General features: G+C 47.9%; 1 protein-coding gene across 6 annotated transcripts in view; it reads right to left on the minus strand.

Annotated features, from left to right (window-relative positions):
• The window catches only part of COL19A1 (collagen type XIX alpha 1 chain), a 193,897-nt gene that overhangs the window by 126,749 nt on the left and 53,029 nt on the right, over nucleotides 1-14,119 (minus strand). For all 6 annotated transcript variants that reach the window (XM_079970398.1, XM_079970399.1, XM_079970397.1 and 3 more), the window contains exons 7-9: nucleotides 11,661-11,741; nucleotides 9,593-9,718; nucleotides 494-547 (exon numbers count right to left, since the gene is read on the minus strand). In XM_079970398.1, the coding sequence (XP_079826524.1) occupies nucleotides 494-547; nucleotides 9,593-9,718; nucleotides 11,661-11,741 (261 nt within the window). The remainder of the gene's footprint in view (nucleotides 1-493; nucleotides 548-9,592; nucleotides 9,719-11,660; nucleotides 11,742-14,119) is intronic.

Genomic DNA, 14,119 nt, shown 5'->3' on the forward strand with positions numbered 1-14,119 from the left:
TCTAGAGTTGGGCAGAGGATCCACTGGCTGTAGGAAGCCAGTGTAATTTATGTCAAAGTAAATTGTAACTTCCGCTGCGTTGCTATGTCATTGAGTTGGAAGGGTTTTGGAATAGCGGGTCTTACTTTGCTTTTCAAAGGAAACTGGAATGTGCTGATGGATTCCTCCTCACTTCCACTTTCTCTAACATGTACAGTAAAACAATACAGTGGTACCTTGGTTTAAGAACAGTCTGGTTTAAGAACGATTCGGTTCACAAACTCCGCAGAACCAGAAATAGTGTCCCGGTTTGAGAACTTTACCTCGGTCTAAGAACGGAATCCGAACAGTGAAAGGGCACTGACGGCAGGAGGCCTCATTAGGGAAAGTGCACCTCAGTTTAAGAATGGTTTTGGTTTAAGAACGGACTTCCGGAATGGATTAAGTTTGTAAACTGAGGTACCACTGTATCAGTGTTGCCACCAGTGAAGCTTATATGAGGCTAGAATCTTACCTTTTCTCCTTTCTGTCCTGGCAAACCAGATACTCCTGGCACACCTGCTTCTCCCTGTTTAAAGTAAAGCTTGAAATGTTTTATTCCAGCATCTTACATTAGAGAAGTAAGCAGTATGAGCAGTGCCTGGATAATAGTCATTCTTGATAATGCTAAAAGAAAACACAGAGTTTAGCCCTTTACCATTCAGCCTTGCTCATCTCTATGATTACGTTACTGAGAAGAAAAAGTAGCACCTTTGTGACCTCAGCAGGTATTACAACAACTCTCACTGTTGCCTCAGGCCTTTTGTTTCTTGGTTTTTTGCTCCTTACCTTAAGTGCACTGATTACTGACTATGCAAGAGTTCTTGGCTAAAGTTTAGGATTGGTATAATGCAGAGCTGGGGAACCTGTAACACTCCAGATGTTACAGAGTAAGCGAAGTTAACTCTTTATGAAAAGAAACAGGATCTGGCCAGGAGTGCCAGGCCTAATGATAGGTCTTGTCCCTATGAAGCAGTTGTGGAGACTGAAGATCCCTGCCTTGCCACAGCTGCCTAAGTCTCCTCCTCTCCCGGGTCTTTCCCAAGCAATCTGAGACTACACCTGCGTGGCTGCCTTAGCTGCTCACGCTTCATACCTCTCCTGATCCTAGGAGACCAGGGAGGAGGGGAACTTGTTGCAGCAGGAGGGGGGGGAGCTCCTGCCTTCTTTACCAGCCTGACTCATCTCTGCCTCTTGGTCTTCCTCCTCTCCTGCTTCCGATTGTGGACTTCTCACAGCCACAGACTCTTGTCTTCTCACTAAACCCTGTTACACTTCAGCTTCCAACACCTCCTCCTACCACTCATTGTTGTCTCACCATGAGTCCCTGGGCTCTGAGCCTTCTACCCTTGGGGGTTCCCTAGCTGGTGCCTCCTACCATTCCTTTGTGTCCAGACAGTCCATGCAATGGCTACTGATGTCACAAAAGCAATTATTCCCTAATAAAGGGGGAACTAGTATCACTCCTTGATGCAATTGCAGATGGGGAGTTTTTCCAAGGTGAAATGTTACAAGTTTCCCAAACACAGTATATTAATTACTTTTCTGTCTCCTTTCTGGTAAGACTTCAGTATGCTGAAGAGGATGACATATTTGAGCATATGGTCACTGATATCTGGGACGTTATTACTATATTATCTTTCACACATTTTCTAACATTCTGTTGGGATTTTTGTTTTGTATTGTGTTTATGTCTTGCATGAACACACATACGTACCACTTCTGTGTGGTCTGCGAGCCATCATTGAAGCCTGAAACATTTCATTTCCCACCCACCCCCACATTCCAGAACAAAAATACTATAAGAATAAGTTGCAGTTTTTTAAAAAAAGGCATTGTATTCTAACTGCATAATGTCTGCTGCAGCTTGACATTTGCTGTGTTCATGAAAATGGCATGCAAATTACATTATTTAAATCAGCAATGCTTTATGAAAAGCTGTCACCCATTCCAAATAGGCTAGTTCAGAGTTTGGCTGATAACCTCCTTGTGAGGTGATATGCAGTCGTTCTGTAATGTACCTGCTACTGATTCACAAGTGATTCCTCTTGCTGTCACAGGGTGCCCAGACCATAGCTGTCAACTTTCAGACTGAAAATAAGGGATCAGCAGCCTCACCTATCCCAGGGACAGTCTACGTGATATCTAACAATCCGGGATAGCAGCGGGAAATGGCGCTGGAATAAGGGAATTTCCCGCAAAAAAAGGGAAGGTTGACACTATGGCCCAGACCCCTACTAAGATTTCTGCTTCTAAGATCCTGAATCATGGTTTTGAGTGTCCCAGTATTTGTCTCATTCACCTATTAAAGATTGCCACGGCTGGTGCTTTCTCAGACTCTTATGTCTATACCTGTGAATTGAACTCCCATCAGAGCTGTTCTTCCATAGTGGTCCAGCTATATTGCCATCCTAGTCCAGTTTCTATGCGCCACTTAGGAAAGAGCCAAGGACTGCCTCACACTGTGCAGCCTCTCAAACTAGCTATTCCAGGAAACAATCATTCATACCTGTCAGAGCCACCCTGGGTCCCAGCTCACAAGAGACCAAAATCCAGCCCAAGTTATATACAAAAGGTTTTATTGAAGATCGTTGTCATCATTACATCCAAACTCCGTGGCTCCACATCTGTTACCCTTAGATGTTAGAAGTCCCCTCTGAGTCCGTCCCTCCCCTGCACCAATTTAAGAGGCTTGTGCTGCTCCACCTTTTCCTCTCCTTCCTTTTCCGCAGGGTCTTCCTGCCCCCCTGTGTTCCCTCTTTCCGGGACTCCCCAGAGGCTGAGTCTTCTCCTGCCTGCTGCCCCCTCCTTCGTGCTTTAGCACCAGGCTCCTCCCCAGAGCTCTCCCCACTTCCGCGCGCCTCCACATTTGAACTTGGCGCGCGTACGTTGCTCCTGACCTTCCTTTCAACAGCCACACTGCTCCCGGTACTGCTTTCCGCCCCTTCCGGCAGGACGTCTTGCCCCGATCTCCTTCCCCCCTCTGCTCCTTGTTCTGTTCCTCCCGACACACTGGTAACTCCACCCTCTTCACTCCGTTCCGGTGGAGAAGCAGGTCTCGATCTCCAACTCCCACTGGCGGTTCCCCCTACGTTCCCCTGCTCCTGACTGCTTCCCCCTTGGGCTCCCCTTGGCTTGACCAGGGGGGCTCCCTTTTGGGAATCCTCCGATTCACTGGACGGACTCATGGACCATCTCGGGTCATTGTCGTCCTCTTCCTCGTCAGGCTGGAATCCTTCTCCCTCACTCTCGGTCTCCTCCCTCCTCTGCGCCTCTCTCCCTGAACCCCTGACATCCATCCCCCCCTCGAAGCCCCCCCTTCCCCCCTCCCCCCCATCGGGTGCGGGTTGTGGGAACTGCAGCTCCTCGGAGGTAGATGCAGGATACAGTTCGGCTACGTCCATGACCTCTGCTGGCAGCTCGGTGTACGTGTGTTCGAATTCGGGTTCTTCACCCAAAATGTTCGCAGTTCCCTCTTCCATTGCTACTTCGTCTGGTGCTGCCGTCCAAGGCCCCTTCAGCCATTTCTTGCGCCAGGCTTCCTCTGGTTGCTCATCCCACCAATAAGAGGGCTCTGTGTCCACCCCCGAACACGATCCCCTGGGCGAGTTTGAGTTCGGCGTTCTTTCCTCGGCTGAAGAAAAGCCGTGGAAAGTGCTGCCTGAACATGTGGGGGTAAAGAGCCAGTCATCGAAGTACTCGGCTGGCATGGGTCTATGTGGGAAAAGGGCATGGAACTCGTCCTTTAAAAGAGGTTCGTCTAAAGCGTAGTCCGGCACCCACCCACTGGCACTGACTGGTGCACCCTCTCTGACTAGAAAGTATTCTATTCCCTCTTCCCCCCATCTCGAGTCCAGGATCTCTGTGACCTCGTTGAGTGGTTCGACCCTAGGCGATCCCTCCCTCCTAGGTGACTCTGTGCGTGGCTGCGGTACTGTTTCAGACTCCTGAAACCTGTGCGGGGCCTTGTAGGGAGTGAGCACCGACCTATGAAAAACCGGGTGGACTCTGGAACCTTCGGGGAGGGCCAGTCGAAAAGCCACGGGGTTGATCTTAGCCTCCACCTGGTATGGTCCTAGCTGCCTGTGCCCTAGCTTCTTCTTGGCCAACGACTTGGTTGGCATCGCCTGGGCCGCTAACCACACCCAGTCCCCCACCTGGATGTCCTCTCCCACTCTTCTGCCTTTGTCTGCCTGCACCTTATACGCTTGTTTGGCTAGCTCCAAATGTCTCCGCAGCTCCTCGTGCACCTCTTGTAGTTCTGCAGCGAACTGGTCGGCCTCTTGCGGCTCCCCCTCTCTTGGTGCTACGAACCCCGGGAAGGTCCTGGGATGACGTCCATTGTTCGCGAAGAACGGCGTCACCCCCGTCGACGCATGCTTCGTGTTGTTGTAGGCAAACTCCGCCATCGGTAGGTAGTCCACCCAAGCTGTGGGTCGCTGATTTGCATAACATCTCAGGTACTGCTGCATGATCGCGTTGACCCTCTCGGCCTGGCCGTTGGTTTGTGGATGTCTTGCCGACGCTAGGTTGATCTTGACGCGCAGGATACCTAGGAGCTTCTGCCAAAAATTGGAAATAAACTGGCGCCCCCTGTCGGACAGGATGGCCCGCGGCAGCCCATGCGCCCGGAACACGTGGTCGATGAAGAGCTTGGCGGTCTGTTCCGCCGTCGCCACCTTCGCGCAGGGAATGAAGTGCGCCATCTTGGTGAACAAGTCCACCACCACCAGTACCGCCGTCTTGCCTCTGGAACTGGGCAGGTCAGTGACGAAGTCCAGCGCCACCCTCTCCCACGGTTGCTGTGGTGTTTCCAGTGGTTCCAGCAAGCCCGCCGGCTTCTGGTGTACTGGCTTGGACCTCTGACAAGTGTCACATCTGGCGACGTACTCCGCTACTTCTCCTCGCATCTGGGGCCACCAAAAGTCCCTGGCCACCAGTTCTATTGTCTTCTCCCTGCCGAAATGGCCCGCACTGGGAGCGTCGTGCAACTGCTGCAGAACCTTTGCTCGGAGCTCGTCGCTCGGCACGTAGAGGGCACCCTTGTGAGTTAACAGTCCGTCGCGTAACTGGAACTCATCGTCTCTCAGCGAACCCCTACGCAGCTCCTCTATTTTGGATTGTGCAAACTGATCTACCTGCAACGCGCGTCGCACTGCGTCCAGGTCGACAGCGATGGCAGCGCACGCCCACGCCTGCGGTGCAAAAATGTGCCTGGCTGCTATTGGCGCCGCTTCCTCAAGATATTGCGGTTTCCTGGAGAGCGCATCGGCTATAACGTTGGAGTCCCCTGGGACGTACTCTATCCTGAAGTCGAAATCCGCGAAGAACTCTGCCCAGCGCATGTGTCTTTGGCTCTGGAGTTTCGCCGTGCGCCAATACTCTAAATTCTTGTGATCCGTGCGGACCTGCACTGTGTGCTTGGCTCCAATGAGGAAATGTCGCCACGCTTTGAACGCTGCGTGAATGGCTAACAGCTCCCTGTCCCATATGGTGTAGTTTTGCTCCGCTTTGCTGAGCTTTCTGGAGTAAAAGGCACCGGGTCTCCAGTTTCCATGTGGATCTTCTTGCAGGAGTACGGCTCCAACCGCTCTGTCTGACGCGTCGGTCTCTACTCGTATGGGCTTGCCTGGATTCACGTGCAGCAGCTGCTCCTCGGAGGCGAAAAGGCTTTTAAGCTTCTGAAAAGAGCGCTCCGCCTGTTCCGTCCACACGAACCTCTTTTTCTTGGAACTGAGAGTGTCCGTGATCGCTGCCGTCTCCTTTGCAAAACCTCTGATGAATTTGCGGTAGAAGTTGGCGAAGCCGATGAATCTTTGGACTTCCTTCCGATTGCGAGGGCTCTTCCAGTCCAACACCGCGCGGACCTTGGCGCTGTCCATGGCCAGCCCCTTGTCGGACAGCTTGTAGCCTAGGAAATCCACGTCCGTCACATCAAACTGGCACTTCTCTAACTTGGCGTAGAGCTTGTTCTCCCGTAGTCTCTGCAGGACTTCCTTTACGTCCTTCTCATGGGCCTCCTCCGTTTCCGAAAAGATCAGGATGTCGTCGAGGAAACACACGCACTTCTTGTAGAGAAGTCCCGCTAGCACGTGATGCATAAATGCTTGAAAGACGTGAGATCCATTTTGGAGACCAAATGGCATCACTCTGTATTCGTACGTGCCCAGAGGCGTGAACATGGCCGTCTTCCACTCATCGCCCTCCCGGATGCGTATGAGGTTATACGCTCCACGCAGATCCAATTTGGTGAAGATCTTCCCCTTCCGTACGGTTGCCAGGAGATCGTCTATCTTGGGCATGGGGAAGGCCTTGGGTTTGGTCTTACTGTTTATGAATCGATAGTCCACAATGAGTCTTTTTTGGGGCGTGTCCTTTTTCTTTACAAAGAAAACAGGACTGCCCCCCACCGCTTTCGATTCTCGGATGAATCCGCGCTTCAAATTGTGCTCTATGAACTCCCTGAGTTCTTGCATCTCGTCCTCAGACATGGAATACAGCTTTGCAGTCGGCAACTGCGCCCCTGGCACCAGGTCGATGGCACAATCATAAGGCCTGTGGGGCGGCAACTGGTCAGCTTCCTTCTCGCAGAAAACCTCCAGGAACCCCTCGTACTTGCGGGGTACTGCCTGCACCATGCCAAGTTGCAACTGCTGCTCCGCTCCCTCCTCCTGGCTGGACTGGATGCAATGTTGAGCACAGTACGATGAGCAAAAGGTGATCTGCCGTTGGTACCACGCTACAGCAGGACTGTGTCTCTCCAGCCAACTCATGCCTAATACTATAGGCGTGTCTGAAAGGCGGGTGACATTGAAGCTGATGACTTCTCGATGATTTCCAATCCTCATCACCATGGGAGGCGTCTGTTGCACAACTTGTCCTCCTAGCAATTTCCTGCCATCCACCGTGACTACGTTCAGAGGTGTTGTCGCTGGCAGAAGCGCTATGCGATGCTGCTTGACAAAGTGCGTCCCCACAAAATCTGCGTTGCTCCCAGAATCAATCGTGATGGGGACTTCCAGGGTGGTTCCATTCGGCAACTGAAGTGTTGCAGTGAGCTGCACCGCTGGCTTGGGTGGTAAAGGGTCTGTGCGTTGCAAAAGCGCTGGGGACTGCTCTACAGATTCGCCTGGCTGAGCCCCAGCAGCTCTGCTTCCAGCCAGGCACTGTCGTTTCCCTGAGGTTGCTCTGCTTGCATCATTTCTGCTGCGACAGTTGCTAAAGCTGCAGTGTGTTTCTGCAGCCTCTGGGGACACTCTTTCGCCATGTGCTGTGCACTGTCGCAAATGTAACACTTCCTGGTCCCTCTAGGAGGCTGTGCCTTTACTGCACCGGAAGCTGGGGCTCTGGCTGTTGCTTGAGCCTTAGCACCACCAAGTTCCATGGGCTCCTCCCCCTGCCTTCCCAGTGGCGAAGGATGTGACTGACTGAACTCCCTGGGGATGAAAGAAGACGTCCTCGCTGGTGGACGCACCTGACGTTCTTCCTCAGTGTGCCAAGGACGTCCCTCGTGCCTTATCCCAATCGCCAAAGCCCTCTGCACAAGCTCCTCCAGGGTCTGGGGTCTGTCTCCCCTGGCAAGTTCATCCTTAATGGGACCGCTGAGCCCCTCCCAGAACAAATCCCTCACAGGTGCACAATCCTTCTCCCAGCTTAGCGCAGTCAGTAAAGCAAAAAATCTGGAATGGTACTGACGCACAGTGGCTTTGCCTTGCCGCAATCCAAAAATTTCCCTGCGTGCAAGATCCACATCTACAGTTGACTGGAAGCAGGCATCCATTGCTTTAATGAATTCATCTGCATCGCGGCGGGCAGGGCCATCTTCACGCCACAAATTGCGCAACCAGTCTCTGGCCGGCCCATGCAAGTGAGAAACAATAAACCCCACTTTCTCCTCCTCATCTTTAAAGTCATGACGAAGCAAGTGCAATGCATACAAAACGTCTGCTCTGAAACTGGGGTAGTGCTTCAGGTTCCCATCGAAGTGGGTGACTAGTCTGCCCCCCCTCCGTCCAAGTCCAATCCCTTCTGATCTGGACCCTGGGAACCCTTCCCTGCTTGCACGTTCCCACCTGGTTTGCAGGTCCTGGCAGCGCTTCTCCATTTCGTCATGCTTCTTCTGAGACGCAAGGACTGCAGCAGTGAGTTCGGAAACTGTAGTTCGCAGAGCTGTCAACTGCTCCTCCGCACTCATGGCTGTCACCGTTCGTGAGCTTTGCAAAAAAAAATTTTTGCGTTCTTGGGAGGGGACTTACTGTCAGAGCCACCCTGGGTCCCAGCTCACAAGAGACCAAAATCCAGCCCAAGTTATATACAAAAGGTTTTATTGAAGATCGTTGTCATCATTACATCCAAACTCCGTGGCTCCACATCTGTTACCCTTAGATGTTAGAAGTCCCCTCTGAGTCCGTCCCTCCCCTGCACCAATTTAAGAGGCTTGTGCTGCTCCACCTTTTCCTCTCCTTCCTTTTCCGCAGGGTCTTCCTGCCCCCCTGTGTTCCCTCTTTCCGGGACTCCCCAGAGGCTGAGTCTTCTCCTGCCTGCTGCCCCCTCCTTCGTGCTTTAGCACCAGGCTCCTCCCCAGAGCTCTCCCCACTTCCGCGCGCCTCCACATTTGAACTTGGCGCGCGTACGTTGCTCCTGACCTTCCTTTCAACAGCCACACTGCTCCCGGTACTGCTTTCCGCCCCTTCCGGCAGGACGTCTTGCCCCGATCTCCTTCCCCCCTCTGCTCCTTGTTCTGTTCCTCCCGACACACTGGTAACTCCACCCTCTTCACTCCGTTCCGGTGGAGAAGCAGGTCTCGATCTCCAACTCCCACTGGCGGTTCCCCCTACGTTCCCCTGCTCCTGACTGCTTCCCCCTTGGGCTCCCCTTGGCTTGACCAGGGGGGCTCCCTTTTGGGAATCCTCCGATTCACTGGACGGACTCATGGACCATCTCGGGTCATTGTCGTCCTCTTCCTCGTCAGGCTGGAATCCTTCTCCCTCACTCTCGGTCTCCTCCCTCCTCTGCGCCTCTCTCCCTGAACCCCTGACAATACCATTTGGAAATTTCATCTCTGCAGTATACCTTGGAGTGACATTTATCCAATCAACTTGAAGTAGCTGAAATAACCCTTTATTATAGTATTTGCTTCCCTTGTACATTCCTCTAATCTTCTGTAATTCTGAACAGTCAGTGTCATTCGTGCTAGGTGTGTGTTTACACTGACAGAATAACCCTCTTGAGGGGGTTTTTATGGTAAAATTTGTTTCACAGAGGCTATGGATGTGCATCGGTTCTATGTCATCTTTAACACATTACTGCCTCAGCCATTGCAGAACAACTTTATGGTCCTATATATTATATAGGAGTATATAATGGGTGGCCATTGTTGCACCATTGGCATGGTTCCATTAATCTGTGAAGTCTATATTAAAAATAACGTAACTTCCACAAATGTTAAATACTAGTTAAAATACAAGGGACAAAAGGTGCGAGCAAAAAGCCAAAGTTACTAGCCAGCAGCACAAATGTTACAGGTCACAAAAAGCAAAAAAAAATGTTTTGTATAAGCAACTAAGTCCTGTACCTTATTTGAAGAACAAAAGCATTTTTCTTCAGGTTTTTTTTCCATTATTGGAAGTGCATGTATTTCACCAACATGAACAGTTGATGGTGATGCTGCAGTAGTTTTCAAGCTTTCTTCCAAAGGGCACTGAAATAATAAATATATATTATTCCGATTTAAGTCTACATCTACAGTGATCAAAACATTTTTTCTATAGTGCCTTTTGCATGTGTAGAGATTACACCCTGTAGGGGAAGGAAGGATTAAATTAACTCCACGTTGATGCAAGCATTATGAAAACAGCAACCTGAATTCAAAATCAGGCCGTGAATGATCTATTTTATTTTAATTTCAGAAAACCAGTATTAGTGATCCACAGAGCAATTCTATGGAAGTTAAATCTAAAGTATGTCATGTGGTGTTCAACGATGCTTACTTCCTAGGGAGGGAGTTTGGGGCTGCAAGTGGAAATCTTCTCATCTACTGTATTGCTTTAGCATGTGTGGATATGAAAATTACAGTGTAATTCTATACCTACCTATTCAGGAGCAAGTCCCATTAAGATCAATGGGGCTTAATCCCAGGTAAATGGGAATAGGATTGCAGCCTGGGCAGCCACTCTTTTTGCACACACTTCTAAATGCTGTACATATATTTTATTCTTTAACAATGGGGGGGGGATGCATCTTACCACTGATCTTATCTAACACTGCAAACATATACACACTTATCTGGGAGTTAGGCTTACTGAACTCAGTGGGGCTTATTAATTCTGAGTAGGTATGTATATGACTGCAATTACCCACATTATCATCCATGTGTGAGATAGGGCCTGACTTACATGCAAAATTCAATTGAAGCTTTTTCTAAAAAATATCCTTGATGCGGCAAATACGATCGCAATTGTTAAGTTGTGGGCGAACATATCAGACGACACAGCGATTCTTCCAAAGCAGCTCTTTATTTGTAAGCTGGAACAGAACTGAACTGAGGAGCTCAGTCAGCCTGCTTATATAGAGCTCCAGAACAACGTAACTGTTGCAACTTCTAAAACTATCCAATCACTGAACGTCACTTTCAATCCTTCATTTGCATACAAACTATCCAATCACTGAACGTCACTTTCGATCCTTCATTTGCATAACTATCTACAGTATCCCCCTGCTGGCCCAGGGTGAGAACTTCAGTACATAACAGCAATAATGTCAAATACGTAGCTAAAGGATGTTATAAATGAACTAGCAAAATATTCCGTGCTTTTTATGTATAGCGGCTAGCTTGTGGGTCAGACTAATCCACTAGGTTCTTAGCCATATGAACAGCACAATACTTCTAAATGGGGGGAAATAAGAAAAATGGTAGAAAATAACAGAAAATAACACCTAGCTAGAATGAGAGAGGGAATTAGAGTGCATCCAGACTTTGGCTTGTCCTGTTCCTAAAAAGTACAGGTCCAAGCGGTTTCCCACTGCTTTCTAGGCATGGATCCAAGCAGATTTGCCCTTGCCCTGCCCCTTTCCCCAAAAAAACCCACTCTTTGGTGATAAATTGGAGCAAACATCAATCCAGAGAAAACTCAATTGACTTTTGCTCTGACTTAGAAGTAAAGATCGGCTTTCCTCCAGGAGAAAGTAGTGCGGCAAGGACAAGCCTGAATAAGACATAAGGCTCATCATTAAGGATTCTTTGCAGATAGTATTCAGATGTTTATGTTTATCAAATACTCTACCTAAAACATATAATGGGTGTCTCCACCTACATCAGCAATTGTACTGATCAAGTTTAATGAGACCCAAACAGAAACTATGATATAGGCATACATCGACAACGGTTGCCCATAGAAATCCCTCTTGTTTTCAATATAACTTTTCTGCTTGAATTATTGTTTCTCAAGTGTTGATACTTTCCCATTCCATATTTTTCAGCATGAAAAACTAATCTAGGTCACACTTCCATTTTGAAGAACGGATTAATCTTGTAATACCATGAAATTTATTTGCATTTCTAAATGGAGAAAGAAGGACTGTACCGATCTGTGTGTTTCTGGGGTGGGGGGGGGGAACTTGCATTTTTTATTTTCTTAACTTACCATATTCTCAGATAATTCACAGCAAGTCTCCTGAGCAGCAAGACTGGGATTGCAGTATATTATCATGCGGCCAACTTCAATCTGTTTAGTAAACACAGAGGTGTTTATCAGCTTTATAAGGTAATCAATCTTGACACATCTGAAACCTCTGTGACCACAATCCAGCACAAAATTAAACCACTTGAACTCATAGAAATGAATGGGATTACGTACGCCAAATTCTATTTTGGGTTGTAAACTCAGAAAGCACATTACAGTGTTTCATTTTAAAATGTTGTACTTGCATATATTATTTGTGAACACAGGAGCAGCCCACATAATTTAATCTAATAATACAAAACACAAGTATATTGAGCCAAACACAGCTCTTATTTATACTGTATAATTTTTTAAAAAGCAATTGCATTTATCTACCACAATGAATATTGCAGTTTCCTACATTCCTTTGGCCAACTTACTTGATATTTTTTTTGGGATATGTTTCAAAACTGGCAGGTACATCTCTCCAAAAGACGCTTCTTTGATTTTTTTCTAGGAGGAGTGCTACCTTTATTTACAAACTCGTCCACTCTTAATACTAGTAACAATATAGTAAAATTATTTAGGACATGGCTTTGTCCCAGGTGCCTATCTGTTCCAACACTAATGCATGCAACTGGCCTGGCAATCATCAGGGAAGAGATGATACTGCTGCTTCCCTGTTCCTTTCTAGAGTGGAAGTAAGGATCTCTATTAGAAGGCAGGGCAGGAACACTTGGTCATTCTGAACCAGGGTCAGCTAAATCAGCTTCTCATAGCCACAGAAATGATGCTGGATGGAGCACAGGAGGTTCCAGGATTCTTGGCATGGCTAACGTTTGGCAGAACTGAGAGGACAAGACATGTCCCACTGCAGCACAATAAAGTTATGAAATGAAACCTTCATATATATTCTTGCCCCCTCAACTGTTCAAAGTAAATGTTGGGAGTTTAAACAATGGATTTAGCAGCGTAAGAATACAGCCTGGACTTGTTTTCCTGACCAGGGAATTGCTTGGGGATGGGCCATTATGAAACAAAGACATTAACCCATCAAGAAAGCCGTCAACAAAGGCAAAAGGCTCTCTGCAGGACACAGAGTGGGGAGACCCTGCCCTGAGCTCGGAGTAATTAGCAAATGACAATCCCAGAGTTGGGAGGGGGAAGTTTCCAGAATTACAGGGTGGAGGACATAAGTAAACAGGAAAAAGGTGTCCCTTTTGCAAGGGGGGCACAAGGCAGACAGTCTGTTTTATGCTTCAGAGTGGGCCAGATATGATGTTTGGGGTCTCTTGGGATTCAAGGCTGCAGCAACGGCGGGAAGAGGACCCTCTTGGAATGTGAATGTTATGCACTCTCTCCATCTAGATACAGGTTGTATACATGTGTAAAATAAACCATACGTCCTAAAGACACCACAGACTCTACTGTGTCTTATTGTCCCAAAAGGCAACACAGACCCTGGGAAGCAGGCCTGCAACCCCTGGAATCTCACATCGCTTATGAAAACTGGGATGATGTGTAACAGTATGAACAAATATTTGTTTCCCCCATGTACTGAATCATCTGCACAGCAAGGAGCAGAGAATTCTGTACACTGAGTTCGCTATAAAAATACTGGCATATATTTGAACAGCTTTTATCCTCTTAGAAAAAATAGTTGACTAGCGTTTGTTTGTTTGTTTTGTTTTTTTTGCAAAAGTTGCACATTACACAAGAGTTTGCATGCTGCAGAGCAAAGTCTATGCATGAGAATTGTGAGACATTTATACAGTCTAAAACAGATGGAAAGGAGTCGGTGGTCATGCATGACCAAAAGAATAGGACTGAGGGAATAAAGGGAATGTGAAAATAGGTAGTAGTACTCTCTTACTACAGATTAAAAAAAATGAAATCTTACTTGGAGGTGACTCACAGCTGATATTAAAGTCACTTTTGCATATTCCTCAGCTGAGGCAATGTAAAATTTAAAATGTGTAATTTAAATGCTTTCTACATCCTACAGAGCTGGTTCACACGTAACAGTAAGTCACTTTAAAGCCATGGATTATGTGAATGTCCTGCCATCCCTATGTAGCTCTCTCCTGCACGTGTGGCACAAACAAGCCATAGTATAGTTTGTCATGTCATACAAACCCAGATTATGGTTTGTTTTGTTTCAAATAAACCACAAGCAATAAGCCAGAAACAAACCAATGTTTACTCTTAAGTTTATTTCCGGATCACCACTCTCAGGCCTCACCAACACTTCCATTTGCCCTGCTGCTTTCCTCAGGGAAAACCTGATCTTTAGCACTGAATCAGAGCAAATGTCAGTTGGGTTTGCTCCAGATTGATGTTTGCTCTGATTTAGTGCTAAATAGTGAGTTGTCTGGGGGAAAGCAGCAAGCCAAAGGCAAAATGGCTTGGACCCATGCCTAGAAAGCCCAGGAGAAGTGGGA

Source organism: Podarcis cretensis, assembly GCF_951804945.1.
Source record: "Podarcis cretensis genome assembly, chromosome: 3".
Lineage (NCBI taxonomy): Eukaryota > Metazoa > Chordata > Lepidosauria > Squamata > Lacertidae > Podarcis > Podarcis cretensis.